Source organism: Hemicordylus capensis, chromosome 2 (assembly GCF_027244095.1).
Source record: "Hemicordylus capensis ecotype Gifberg chromosome 2, rHemCap1.1.pri, whole genome shotgun sequence".
Lineage (NCBI taxonomy): Eukaryota > Metazoa > Chordata > Lepidosauria > Squamata > Cordylidae > Hemicordylus > Hemicordylus capensis.
Genome location: NC_069658.1, coordinates 131,161,251 through 131,176,094, shown reverse-complemented (window position 1 = coordinate 131,176,094; position 14,844 = coordinate 131,161,251). Strand labels below are relative to the sequence as shown.

General features: G+C 43.7%; 1 protein-coding gene and 1 long non-coding RNA gene across 3 annotated transcripts in view; one reads left to right on the top strand and one right to left on the bottom strand.

The window, feature by feature from the left end:
* Positions 1–14,844, top strand: part of MUSK (muscle associated receptor tyrosine kinase) — a 70,026-nt gene that overhangs the window by 33,494 nt on the left and 21,688 nt on the right. Inside the window, exons 7-11 of the mRNA XM_053292410.1 lie at positions 578–737; positions 2,529–2,535; positions 7,595–7,861; positions 11,748–11,923; positions 13,345–13,368. Coding sequence (XP_053148385.1) covers positions 578–737; positions 2,529–2,535; positions 7,595–7,861; positions 11,748–11,923; positions 13,345–13,368 — 634 coding nt within the window. The remainder of the gene's footprint in view (positions 1–577; positions 738–2,528; positions 2,536–7,594; positions 7,862–11,747; positions 11,924–13,344; positions 13,369–14,844) is intronic.
* The window catches only part of LOC128343409 (uncharacterized), a 43,641-nt gene continuing 36,528 nt past the window's right edge, over positions 7,732–14,844 (bottom strand). For both annotated transcript variants that reach the window (XR_008315513.1, XR_008315512.1), the window contains exons 4-6: positions 11,853–12,055; positions 11,263–11,308; positions 7,732–7,921 (exon numbers count right to left, since the gene is read on the bottom strand). This is a non-coding gene — a long non-coding RNA (uncharacterized LOC128343409). The remainder of the gene's footprint in view (positions 7,922–11,262; positions 11,309–11,852; positions 12,056–14,844) is intronic.

Genomic DNA, 14,844 nt, shown 5'->3' with positions numbered 1-14,844 from the left:
AGTCATGATAGTTAAACTGGTATAAAACTCATATGCACTTTTAGTGTAGATATGCCCTAAGGATTGCTGCCATAGCCTTTTTAATATACAAAGTACATTTTAGGCCTCAATTGCATTCAGCCTTACAACAACGCAGTTCATGCTTCTATGGGGAAATGAAGTCTGAGAGAGTCAGTGGCCGACATGACGGGCAGCCCTCTGTCATCCTTAGGGACCCGCTGAGGCTGCTGCGCAATTTCATCCATAGAAGGAGCTCTGTGCTGCTGCTCAGAAGCAGTTTTAAATCATTCTGCAGTAGCCCTGTTACTTCACCATTGGGGTTGTCTTTTAAGTCACACAGCAACACCAGCGGGTCCCTACCATTGACAGAGGGCTGCCCATCATGTCAGCCATTGATTTCCCCAAGGCCACAAAATGAGTTAAGAGCATAGGAAGACGATTAACTCAGGCCTATGTTAACATTGTGCACTGAATGGTATAGGATCTTACCATCTAGCTTTTCTATGTAGATAATTTGTTTTCGTTGTTTGTTGTGTGCGCTGCATTTCATTCCTTTTCTCTCTTTGATTTTCTGTAGGTCTCAGCAGGATCCATTGTAGAAACAGTAAAAGATAGAGTGATTGACTCTAGGCTTCAGGTTTATGTCACCCGGCCTGGTTTGTTCACCTGCATAGCTACCAACAAGCACAGTGAGACTTATGGCACTGCAAAAGCTGCAGCTACTATCAATGTGTCAGGTATGTGCCAGGGAAGAAAAAAGCATGTAGGATGAAATGGCATTTCATTCCAACATGGGTTTTTAGTTATACAGAGAGAGAGAGACCTCATAGAAACTGAAGGCCTGGCTTCCTTGTAATTTCCAGAAGGATAAATTTGAACTAGGAGTGCACCTTGTTGCTGACTATTTCTTCGTATATTATTTCACTTCAGAGGTTGGCACAGCTATAATTTCCTACATATTTGCTGCCATCCTGATTACAGTGTCCTAAGAGCACTCTGTAAACTCATCCAGGAGAAGGAAGTTACAGTGATGAAGCACTATTTATATCACTTAAGACTAATGTGAAAATAGTTCAGTGAGCCATCATCGTCTTGAATATTATTTACAAGAATAGGTGCCATTCTGGCCTCAAAGGAAAACATATAGAATCCCAAATTTGTTCAGAAAATACCTTGCACTGGATCAAATGGGGCCAATTTGCACATTATGAGGTGGAAAGGTTACCATGAAATAACTTTTGAGAGAAACTATGCATGGATCCTAGGGTGGGGGGGTTGTATGTGTGTGTATGGTGTTCCTCATCCAGCTAGTGATACAGTGTAGACGCCCGCTTCCATATATGCATGTATGCATCTATGTATATTCCCTAGCTAAATTGAGGCTACATTTTTGGGATGTGACTGTAGCTCATATGTTCCATGTACAAGGTCCTAGTTTCAGTCCCTGATATATACTAATAGGGCTGAGGAAAACCCCTTGCATGTTTTGAAACCCTGGAGAGCCATTGACAGTCTGTGTAGACAAGGGGTGGGCAAATTTGTCCCTCCCAGCTGTTGTTGAACTACAACTCCCATCTTCCCCAGTTACACTAAATTGTGGCTGTGAATGATAGGAGTTGTAGTTCAACTACAGCTGGAGGGCCAAGTTTGCCCATCCCTGGTGCAGACAATACTGAATTAGACAGTCTGACTCAGCAGAAGATCGCTTTCTATGCAGAGGCGCTCTTACCCCTGGACTTCGGGGCTGATCCAGGGCCTCCACAGCCCCTGCCCCCCACCCCAAATCCTCTTTAGTCTGTCCTGTGTGGGGTGGTCGCCCAGTGGAGCATTATGATGCTTAATTTGCATGGGAGAAGGGCCCCCCCGCAAATGCCTTTAGGTCCAGGCTCCAAAATTACCTAGGTGCACCTATGTTTCTAAGTGCTTATATATGCAGGGATATTTTTCTTTACTCTCATCACCCTAGAAACTTAAAAGAGAAAGGCTATCCACCCAGTCTGGAAGTGGGAGAAAATGTCAGTAGAATATCAGGAGGTGAGAGGGTGTGCTCCCAGTGGGCACGACATCTGAACTAGACTTGGAAAAAATATTCTCCTGCATTATTTAGAATAGGAGAGAATATTTCAGAGAATTATTCTACCCATTCTATTAAATGCATTGGAGAATATTCTCTTACAAGTCTAATCTGAACCTGACCAAGTCGGATTTCCACTCTGCTTCTGCCAACATTCTACCCACTTCTTCCACCCAGCTTAACAGAAGTCAGTAATGTCAGGAGAAGCAGGGCAGGAACCAGATTTGAGTGGGTTTAGACACCATGCCTGCCGGGAGTGTACACTCTGAGCTCCTGACATTTTACTGAAATTTCCCCCACCTCTAGTCTGGGCAGTCGTGTGAACCCACCCTGTGAGATTCTTTCAGTTTTTGTGCATGCCTTGAATATTACACTAATGACTCTGATTTTTCTCCTTTTTCTCTCCCTCACTCACCAATTCAACTACTTATTTGCGTGGATTTTGTACCTGTAGAGTGGAGGTAAGCATAGTCTGGGAATTGATATTACTGAGATATTAGGAGAAATGTGCATATAACAATTTGGTAAGCGTGTTGTTGCATCACCCTGTGAAGGCTGAAGTTCAGAGTTATAAATGTTATAAAAGATGCATGACTGCTGGTAAAAGCATGAGTCCTGTGTAACATCTTTACAAAAAATGCATGGTATGATATCATCACATTACAACTCCCCCAACCCCAGCAAACTGTAGTCAACAAAGTGGGATTTTTTTAGTGCCCACATTGACAACTAATTAGAAATCTGAGAAAGTTAGGAGAGTGAGGAAAATTCTCTTCGCCATTTGGCAGAATGAAGAAAAGAAAACAAGAAAAGAAAAGAAAACATGGTATACCAAGAAGCTGTCTTGGAGTTAGCCAAAAGAGAAAAATTATGCTGGATCTATACTTCTCACAATTTTTAACCGAAAGGGAAGAAGGCTTATGAAATCTTTATGTCTGTATGTGTTTCCCTTTCCTACTAAATTTTGTGTTTTCAGATTACACAGACACAGATTCAATGTTTAATACATGGGAAGGGGTCCTAGGAGATCCCAAGGGGTTTTGTTTTTTGTTTTTAATGTTGATCCACCATCTTAAAAGAAATTAGTGGCCAAAGTATAAGCACCTCCCCATTAGCATTCATTTTACAGTCCTGTACAAATCAAAGCTATAGTACAGGACGGCGGGGTGGGCTAGGGGATCCTAACAGGGGTATTTTATTGTGATCAGACAGCTTGGAAACAGAAACAGGTGAGGACAAATGACTTGGATGTTGAACGAAGCGGAAAGTAGGCTCCATTAGTTCTACTTGGAACTTCTTGTTTAAGATTCTAGTTCTGCCCTTGCTGTCCTAGAAATGGGGGCAGGGGGAGCCTACTGTGCCTGTGTAATTATGGAATCATCCACCTAATCTTCTTAAACTGTGTAATTTGATTAATTAAACTAGATTGGATCTGTTCCACTGAGCAGTTTTTGGGGGAGTGTGTTTTCTTTGGGCATGGCCAATAATTGAAACTGAGCAGCTGAAAACATTTAAATATACTCTCAGCTCTATTGGCAGTATGCCAATTATCTCGGGGGTTGGGGCGGAATCAAGGTGTACTTTTAAGAATATTGTCCGTAACTCTAATATAGTGTAAAGGATAATATTCTGAAAGAATTCAAGATTGGCAGGCCCACAATGCCCCAAATTTCAGATCCCTAAAAAACTTGCAGTTTGGGCTCAAGGATTTGTAGAACAGGGGCAATCTGCTTGACTTCATAGTTTTTCCAAGTTCATTGTCCTCCAAAATCTCTTCATATTTTAACTTAGCAGCATCAAGATAGTTTTTTAGTTCCAGGTGCAAGAGAACACAATCCCCAAATATCAATTAAATTGATATCAATTATTATTATTATTATTATTTATTTCATTTATATCCCGTTCTTCCTCCAAGGAGCCCAGAGCAATGTACTACATACATGAGTTTCTCCTCACAACAACCCTGTGAAGTAGGTTAGGCTGAGAGAGAAGTGACTGGCCCAGAGTCACCCAGCTAGTATCATGGCTGAATGGGGATTTGAACTCGGGTCTCCCCGGTCCTAGTCCAGCACTCTAACCACTACACCACGCTGGCTCATTTAATTAAATGGGGGTCAAGGTGCCACTATGCTTACAGGGTATGTGGCTAAATACTATTACTTGCAGTTTAGATAAAGTACCTAAGGATTATAACAACCTGTGCAACCCCATCTGGGCATGTGACAAAAGCACTATGTTGTTTGTGGAAACAGATAGCTTGCATTTCCATACTATGGAAGGGGGGAAATTCTCATCACTGAATTCAAATGTAGTATCTATCTATTATATTAATTATCATAGACGTGCCTCTGTGGGGATGCGTCCCAGCAACCCAGCGGATTGGCTGGGCGGTGGAGGCGCTGGATTGGCTGGGCAGCGGTTGGCCGTGTAGGGAAGTGGCCGCTTGGGGAAGGAAGGAAAGGAAGGAAAGCAGGCAAGTGGAGAGGAGAACTGAACGGACTGGGGCAGATGGGAGGGGGGAAGCTGAGGGGAGAGAAAGCGGCGGAGCCTGGCTGGGCAGAGACATACAGCTGGCCACTTCGGAAGATGTTCTCTAGAGGGAGGGCCGTGAAGGAAGGAGCTGGCTGAACGCTTGGCCGCCTGACACCAGGGACTGGAGGAAGGAGGAGGCAGCAACTGCCAGCAGGGAAAACACAAGCAGGCTAAAAAGCGGAGGCAGGAGGGGGGGAGCACGAATGAGAGAGAAAAAAAGAGAGAGGGAAAGAGGGGGAAACGTAGGAGGGAGCAAGCTGGGGCAGAAGGCTTGGAGGGGAGGGGACTGGGACAGAGGGCTTGGGGGGAGGGGAGTAGGGCAGAAGGGGGGAGTGTACTGCCACACAGATACTCTGTGCGGGATCAGCTAGTTTACGAAAAATTAGATAAAAATGGGGGAAGAATACAGCCCTGATTTATACTCCTTGTTACTGGATGGTGGTGTTATTTACAGGACTTTGGCTGATTGGACTTTGAAACAGATACTAGGATAAATAGCTTTGATTAACTGCACTAAATGATGATCAATTTTGAGGCATCAAAGCTTTTCCCAAAGCTTCCTCCTGTTGATGGGATCAAAAGTGGTCTTCAAAGGCCACATCCAAATGGCTTTTGTACCACATAATATATGTATGAATAATATGAGAAGACACAAAGCAGTTGTCCATAATAGAGCAGTTGTCCATAATAGAACATCCAGTTTTAAAGCTAGGTTGCTTCTCAGCAAAGAACTCAGTTTGCAGCTGCCCACCTCTTGAGTTTATACTGTACACCCGGTATTTATGTTGATACTGTTTACATTAATAACAAAATGGAAAACTTAATAAAATCAAGATTGAAATAGGTCTATGTTTGTGATGACTAACCAAGATTTAAATCAATTTACTCTGGAAGAAAGAAGGAAACCTTGATCAACATTAAAACAGCACCAAAAATCAAATTAATTAGACTCTGTCACAACAGCATTGATTAGGAGCCAAGCCTTGACTCAATGAAGCATGGAGCAGGGAGGGGGGAGGGGCGGAAATCACCACAGGCAGTATGTGTCTCATTCATGAAATAAGACTGAAGTAAATTAACACATGTGGAAATATCACTCTTGGCTCGTCTCATATGTCCATGGGGATGTTGAGCTGCTATCATATTACTGTTAATGATTAATCACTTCCTTTTCTTCAAACATGGCCCAAGCAAAAACCAAAACTCTTGATAGTATACTCGAAAGAGATGGAATTAAGGATGGAAACCTTGAATAGAAGTCTGTGGGTGGGTGGCAGGGAGAGGGGAATGACTGCTCTTACATCGATCTGGAAACCAAATAGGTCTGTTGTTGAGTGTTAGGGAAAGCTTGAGCCCTCTTGCGAATAGCAGGCAGCTCATTACTTGAGGCAAATAAACTGAAGATGAATGTCAGCTGAGGGAAGGACATTTTTTACAAAGGTGCAGATAGTTCGGTTGGCATTTCCAGATATTTAGGACTGATATAAATTGAACTCTGCGACCTTTGTGTAAATTGACCCAGAGTGAACAGCAAGGCTGGCACCAGATGAGTGTTGTCTTTCTATAGTTTCTTTGTGTTGAGTTGAAAGAAATGCAGAAATTGACAGGCTTGTGTTTGTAGACACCTGCTAGGCCAGTGTTGTTGGTAGTAGACTTGTGGTGAGTAAGAATCACCTTCATTAGATAATGTTTACTCTTGGTCTCAGCCAAAAGCCTGAGAATCACCTTTAGGAGACCAGGCCTGGAGACATTTTTAAACTGGAGAAGAGGTTGTGCTTTTTAGATTTCGTATAGTGTAGCTGTGCCACAAATGACTGCCATTGCTATGAGTGGGTAGGTGAGCTAGTAAACCACGGGGGAAGGTTAATAACTTTTGTGGACTTGTTTGAAAGGTAATTCCAGGGAGTGCAAGAGGTACGATGACAGAACTCCAAATGTTGACTGCTGAGGATTGCTGATAGCAATCACATTTCTATTTGCAGCCTTCAATTTGGCACTTGGAGCTTCCAATTGTAGCTTCCCAGACAGCAAGGTTGTTCACACATCCTTACTCACCCGGTCCTGGGGAGGGCTGGGGGGAAAGCAGGAGCTGACCTGCCTTCTCCCACATGACTCTTTCCACCCATGAGCTTGCTATCACCATGTGTCCGGTCCACACGAGTGCTGTGCGGCAGCTCCGAGAGTGGATGGGGAGCAGAAGGACATCAGGCTGAGGCCTCCCGCATCCCATAGTGCACCAGTGCAGTGGAGGATTCCCCTGCACTCTAGGCGCCCAGCTCTGTGTCTGCTCCCTGTGTGCTCAGGCTGCCTGCTTTGCTAGCGCCACATGCCCACACTAATGGCGCACGGTGGCTACAAGAGCAGCCAGAGATCACAGCAGGCTGTGTCCTCCTGCATCCCATAATGCGTGTGGTGCATTGGGGAATTCTAGGTGCCGGGCTCTGTGTCTGCTTGGGCTGCCTGCCCAAGGCACCTGCCCGAAGGACCTGGGTAGAAGGGTGCACGCTCGCACCCTTCTACCCAGGTAAAAGCCCAGGTAAAAACATTGGGCAACCTGGTGGGGCAGCGCTGGAATTGGCCTTGATCCCGCTGTGTCACACGGGCAGCAACCCTACCCAGGTAGGGCTCATGTGGACAGCCCTAGTACCCATGGATCCAGATCTTAAGAATTTTTTGTATTCAGTGTAAACAACAAAGCACTTAAAAAACTAACTGACTTGTCATGGCATAAGCTTTCATGGATTAGTAGTTCATCAGATGCATGAACTGTTATCATCGTCTGCCACGCATTTGGCAGATATATATTTGTCCCACTTTTTGAACGTTTCTGTGCGCGAAGGTGTTCGGGGGGGGGATGAAACCACGGGGCCAAAAGAGCATGAAATACAAGCGATCACAGTGATTGACAACAGTTGTTTGTTACTTTTGAATCTCAACACAGTTGATCAGTACATAGAAATCCCCATGTGTGTCTGTTTCTTTCACCAGCAGACTCTACAAGGGTAATGCAGGTTACTGTAGTACATACCGAGGAGAGGTGTGTAATGCTCTCTTGGCAAAAGAGGCACTGGTTTTCTTCAATGCCTCTTATGGAGACCCAGAGGAGACCCAAGAGCTGCTTGTCCGCGCAGCATGGGCTGAACTGAAAACAGTGAGTCCTTTTTGTCGTCCAGCTGCTGAGTCACTGCTGTGCCACTACATCTTTCAAGAGTGCAATCCCTCCAGGACTGGACCTGCTCCAAAACTTGTCTGTAGGTGAGCAAACCACCTTGTGCTACCCCTCATAGTTGCATTGGGTCATGCAGGAAAGTGACACTACAGAAATTCATCCAGAAAACATGATGGTTGTGAGTTTTGTGTTGTTTCGAGAATGGACAGAGTGACTGTTTAAACAATCAAAACCCAGATTTTTTACCATCATCATCATATAATATTTCTACAAATACCACATGTAGACTTTCTATCCCGGTTTTTTCTTTCCCAGTGCTTTCCCCATTTAGTTCAAAGGAGAAAGATCTGGGAGAGGACTACAGCTCCCAGTACTCACAGCAGGACTCCATGTTTTTGAAGGAACAGGTCAGGAGTTGGTTAGGGATCTGGGTCCCATGCAGAGGGGCATGTTGAAAATGCTCACCTCTGTGCAGTACTTGAGCGACTGTGTGGATTATTTGGCTTTGACTATTTGGAGTTTGCACAGGCCTACTAGCTATTACATAATACCAATTTTATGCCAGCCGGTCTTGAGGCAAGGCTCATTTCAGCATTCATTTCCCCAAAGTATAGTTTTATTTGCATTGTATTGGAAGGATAATTAATGGATCTGAACCCTCTATCAGTTACAGTCACTGAATGCTGTATCTGATGAGAACTGTAAACAAAGGAAGTAGGATGGGGCTGTCGCTCAGTGTTATGGTACATGCTAAGCATGCAGAAGGACCCAGGTAGGGCTGGGAAAGATCCTTGTCTGGAAGCCTTGGAGAGTCTTTGCCAGTCAGTGTGGTAGAAAATGCTGAGCTGGATGGGCCAGTGGTCTAACTCAGCATAAGGCAGCTTCATACGCTCACCATAAAGATATACTAAATGCTCATTGGAAGAAGCACTTCTTTATAGATGAAGGCAGACGTAGAACACTGGACTGGAATACTGCAAAGTGTCAGATCTAATGAATTCCATTGTTGTTTGTTGTATTCCATTAGGTAAGGTAAAGTGTGCCGTCGAGTCGGTGTCGACTCCTAGGGCCCACAGAGCCCTGTGGTTTTCTTTTGGTAGAATACAGGAGGGGTTTACCATTGCCTCCTCCCGCACAATATGAGATGATGCCTTTCAGCATCTTCCTATATCTCTGCTGCCTGATATAGTTCCAGCGGGGATTTGAAACCGGCAACCTTCTGCTTGTTAGTTAAGCATTTCCCCACTGCGCCACTTTAAGGTGGAGTATTCCATTACTCCACCTTAAATGCCTTTCATTAAAATTGTGTTTATTATGGCGTTGATCCATAGAGTTCCTTTAGGTGCACCTGTGGCGTTTCCTCTGCAAAAGACTCACAACCCCTGGGCATACAGGCCTCAGAAGAATGGGCTCCCTGTTCTTCCTCCATCTGTCAGGGAGAAGGAATGCCTTGCTCCTCCCCAGGGACCCAAACCGGCAGCCACCCTCCATCTCCACGGGCCTCCTCATCAGTGGCTTCACCCCCAATGTATATGTTCGCAGGGTCAGCCACCGCCCCTCTTAACCCCTGCCCTGCCTTCCATTCCCGCCCTCCTGTATTCCGCCTGTTAGCCCTTAAACCAGCCGCCTTACAGGACTCCATTTCCTCTCCCTGCACCATCCCCCAGGGTCTCTGCAGAGGGGAGGGACCTGCTAGCTCCTGGCTGCAGCCAGGCAATGGCTTGTCAGGCCATTCTGGCCCAGTCTAGGGCGGCTGCCCTCCTGGCTTCCTCGCCCTCCCTGCATGGTTGCCGTTGGCTTCGTGCACAACTGGGCAACCACTGGCCATTGATCTGCTTGCTGCCCAGTTGGATGAGTGCCCTGCCCCGATGGGCATGGGGGGAGAGTCCCGATAGCACCCAAATGCTTACATGTGCTCAGTGAATGATTCAGGATTGAGACCATGGCATGCGGCTGGGGGGGGGGGTTTTCAACTGACCAAAATCCCCCTTCCCCCAAACTACCCTTTGCCTCAGGAAGGAAATTGCGGACACATTACTTTCTTAACAAAATGTGCAATTGCTGCCTGTGGCCCTTATTCAGAGTCAGTTGGAAAGAATCTATTGTATAGTCCTCCTATCTATTTTTTGAAACTGGAGGTCACATACATGAATGACAAGATAAGTAGTCTTATAAACTAAGCCCTGTTTCTTGCTTGCACTAACAGGTGATGTTAGTAGTAGTGGCTGGCTAGCCCTATGTAAGCCTATGGAGGGAAAAACCCTGCTTTAGAGAGGATTTGGGAAGGCTTAATGTTTTAAGAATGACCTATGAGTCAACGCACACACATGCTACAAAAAGTGCAAATATTCTGTGGCCAAGATCCAAAAGAGCTAAGCAACGAGTCCCATGTGCCCACAAATGGCAGCCTCTTTCTCCATGCTGAACAGCTTTGGAAACTGAGGGGAGTGCCCAAATGATGTGATTTGAAACTGAGGGGAGTGCCCAAATGATATGATGTGTAGTCACCAGCTTGTCTGGGCGCTTTCCAGATTACCCGCGGTACAGCAGTAGTTTACTTCGGCATGGCAGAATCGTTTGAGAATCGTTTTTTAAGATGTAAATAGAGTTTGCTGTGCAAAGCCACCAGCAGGGGGAGCAGTCTTTTCTAGCTTGCCAAATCTCCCTGCAACAGGAAAATACAGCTATTTCTTTACCATGTTGTAGGACTGTAACACAGCAATAAAACACGTAAGAAGGCATTGGAAATGTGAACGGTACCTTGTTGACTGCGTAGGGACTGCAGTGTCGATACACAGGCACTACGGGAGGACACTTAATGGACACGTAGTGACTCTGTTGTAGTGTTCAATCTGGAAAGCGCCCTGGAGGCTACACAGGGATGGGACTTCTCTGTTGCTGCCCTGAGACTCTGGGATGCATCCCCTGCTGAAATAAGAGCCCACCCCCACCCCCCACTCCCTTACAATCTCTGAAACCTTTAAAGACTTGTTTTTTTCACCCAAGCTTTTTAACTTGTTTGTGGTTTTAAATTGTTTTAAGATTGTAATTTTTGTCTTAATTGTATTTATTTATTTATTTATTTTATTATTACATTTGTACACCGCCCCAAACTTTCGTCTATGGGCGGTTAACAATAGTATGTTGATGTAATGTTGTTTATGTTGTTGTAACCTGCCCAGAGATGGAAGTTTGGGATGGTCTACAAATATAAAAATAATAAATAAATAAATATAAATATGGCGGGGGGGGCGCGGTTTGTTGTTCATGGAAAAATAGTAAAAAGTGCCAGAGAGCTCCCCCTGTTACTCATTTACAAAAGAAAAATAAAGCAGAAAAGCAAACTACCTATGTGTTTAATGTAGCATGTACATTAGTTTGGCCCTTATATATATATATATCCTTTTATATATGTATCCTTTTTGCAGTATATATCCTTTTGTAGCTTGCAATCAAGGGCCAGTTACATAGGGATACTAATACATACCTATGGGCTTTACATGTTCTGAAGAGAACCATATGCAGATGTGTACCTGAATTGCAAGACAAAACATGTTAAATAGAAAGTATTTGCTTGAAAAAGCACAGAAAATCAAGGAAATATACAAAATAATATGCTGCTGTTATCAGATCTGCCCAGATCATGGTTTGATGGCACCTTAACTTCAAAAATGTTCTAAGTAACATTTCAAAAATACATTGAGTGCACACCATTACACCACATGCCAGATTGAAGGAAGTCTCACTGGAATAAAAAGCACTGTGGAATAAAAAGAGCACTGGCCCATACACTTAGTCAGTATATGGACCAGATCTTCAGCTAATATAAAAAGAGCGTCAGAATTAACATTAATCCTAGTTTATGGTATTTAACAACCTTCTGGTATACTGTTCGCAATCCACTTTTTTAATGCTATGTTGTCATCATGTCATTGACTGAGCATTTCACTGTTGTTTGTAAAAACAATGTAGAGAGCATTGCCTTGCTGTAAAGGATCTCTACTGCTTTAAGGAATGGCTTTCCATGGAAGAAAATGCCCGCAAAGGGATCTACAAACCAGTGCTGATGTTACTTACCCTGCCAGAGTGCAACAAACATCCCAGCATGCACCAGGATCCCAAGGCCTGTATAAAGATTCCACATTTTGGTAAGCAGGATAAATGGCCCATTGTCTGAAGATATCATGTTATGTGATAGGACCATTCCAGGGGTTGTACTGAAGTTGCAAAGTGTGAACCCCGCAGGCTGCCAGTTGCCGACCTGGAGATCTTGCCTGGCCCTTTAAAAAGAGGTTAATGATAGCTGGCAAGGCTCTTCCTTGATATTTCAGATTCTGTCTACTAGAGAAAAAAACTACAAAACAAATCCTGCCACATCAGTTCCTAGCTTGTTTCATGAGAAACAGTAATGGCAGGATAAACTGTGTCAAAAGTAGCAATTTTTTGAAATGTTCATATGTTATTATTAGACAAGTAACATAATAGGTTTGTCAGCACTGCAGATATGTAAATAACGGATGAAATTAAAGAGTAATTGAATGCATTTGTGTGAGAGGTTTGTCCACAACCAGGGCTGACTTAATAAATATGATAAGCATGCAGTTGATTAGAGCTGCAGCCAAATTGGGGCATTGCCTATGATGCATCTAGTGGAGGGATTTCTGTATAGGGATTGGGGTGCATCCATCTGCTCCTTTTACTGGACCTAATATTGCCAGAGCTACCTAATGGTGCAGCGGGGAAATGGCTTGACTACCAAGCCAGAGGTTGCCGGATCGAATCCCTGAATTTCCCAGACTATGGGAAACACCTATACCGGGCAGCAGTGATCTAGGAAGATGCTGAAAAAGGCATCATTTCATACTGTGCGGGAGGAGGCAATGGTAAACCCCTCCTGTATTCTACCAAAGACAACCACAGGGCTCTGTGGTCACCAGGAGTCGACACCAACTCGATGGCACACTTTACCTTTAATATTGCCAGGTCCTTGCTGGGAAATGTTGCCAATACCTTTCATGCACTAAACAAAGGCTTCAGCTGCTGTGTTTTGTATTTATTATTAATCTGCCAGCTGTGACATGCAGGACTCTGATTTTGCCCCACTACAGGCAGAAGCCGGGTGGGAAGATGAAGATGAGGCAGGAAGTACAGCAGCTCCAACCTTGCTCTCTGCTTTGGTGCATTTCAAGGTCTAGGCAGGTCCCTGCTCCAGGCAAGGACTGGCAACTCTTGCTGGACACCTGTGGAATTTGCCCAACCTCAGCTTGCTTGTGCATATATTTGATTAGACCAGAAGCCCACTTTCACCTAGTGTTGTTTTCATGGGGTTGCCAGCTGGCCTGCAGGCTGCTCATATGCCTTTAACATAACAAATTGACAGGCAGAAATCTGCAGATGAAATCAGTGGTTTCCAGGGGGACATTATTACCTGCATATTCTACACATCTAGGTACTTACTGTTAATGGCACAATCCTATAATTACTTCATGTAAAAAAAAAAGAACAACTGCACCTTAGAATCACTCCAATATTCTTTGATTACATTATGTGTTTCTTATTCCTTCCCCAGATCTTAAAAAGGAAGATATAACAAGTAAGTATTTCTCTTCAGAGTCTGGACATGAGAATCTATCTATCTTATTATTATTTTTTGAATAAATTGTTTGTTTGTGAGCAATAAAGTCATTCTTCCCAATGACCTACTGATAACAAATTTTGCGTAACAATCCTGCCAGTGAAATTAACTGAATGTACTACTTTTTGCACCGGAATATGCTTGGTGAAAGTTTAAATTTTTTCTGCATATTTTAGAAGAAATTCTGAATATCATACCTCCTGATTCTCTACAGATTCCAAATTTTGCATGAACAATCCTGACATTTAATTAGCTGAATGCACTACTTTTCACACCAGAATATGCTCGGTGAAAGTTTAAATATTTTTTTTGTATTTTTAGAAGAAATTCTTAATCTATTCATCATATTTTAACTGTTATTGTTCTCAACAAATTTTTTAACACTCAATAATCAGATCAGTAATTCTGAAACAACATCATGCCAAGTGAAGCAGAAAATCTTTCTCAGATTCAAATGTACTATGATTCAAATTTACCATATATGGTAATTCTCCAGTAAAATGAATAATGTTTGAAGTTGAAATCCTATAGATTTCAAATTGTTCTTTTACTTCCCTTTTGCAAATGCATTAATAAAAAAAAATTCTATGACAGATACAGGTGGCCCTTGAATAGTACTTTTGTCCATTCTTGGACCACCTCTCTGTATACCAGTGTAGTTATTGCAGGGGGTAGTTCCTGTTATTCATGGTTTTCCACCCCCCAGCTAAACTGGTACAGTTTAAATAGCCATTCTACACACTTTTCAGCTGGTGTGTGGGAGAGTTAAAGGAGAGGCGTAAGAAATGTAGGCTGCTGCATTCACTCTCGCCTCTTGTGCCGCATCTTTAAACCTCCCTGTACATCCGTTGAGAAGTGAGGAGAGTGGCTATTTAAACTTTACACCTCCCCACACTTCTTAGCTGATGCACAGGGAAGATTAAAATGTAAATAGCCACTCTCCCTGTACAAGCTGCTCCATCCATTCTCACCATGAGAGTAGATTGTTTAGCTAAGGAACCTAACCCCATTTTGGAGGTTAGGTCAAGCACTCCAATATTGCAGTCTCCGTGAACATTAGCCCCGTGATATTAGAGGCTCTCCTGGATTTCATTTCTTGAACTTTCCTAGTGGCGTAATCCACATGGAATGACTTTGTCTGGTCAACAGCAGGCTTCACCTGCTAGTGACAGGTATTTCTCGTGCACTATATTTCTAGACTGTGATGGAAACAGCCTCTCAAATCTCATTTCAAAGAGTGTAGATGATAACTCTATTGTTAAGGGTCTTGTCACTGGTTCAAGAGAAGTGGAAAAGTGCAGAGGACTTTCCATCCCACTTTCCACCACAAAGTCCTTCACTGAAGCCACTCTCCTATCATCTAGATGGGAGCAAGAGTAGGCTCGGTTGAAGCTCTGAAGCAGTACAACTCTGGGCTTTTTCAGGGTGGGAAAC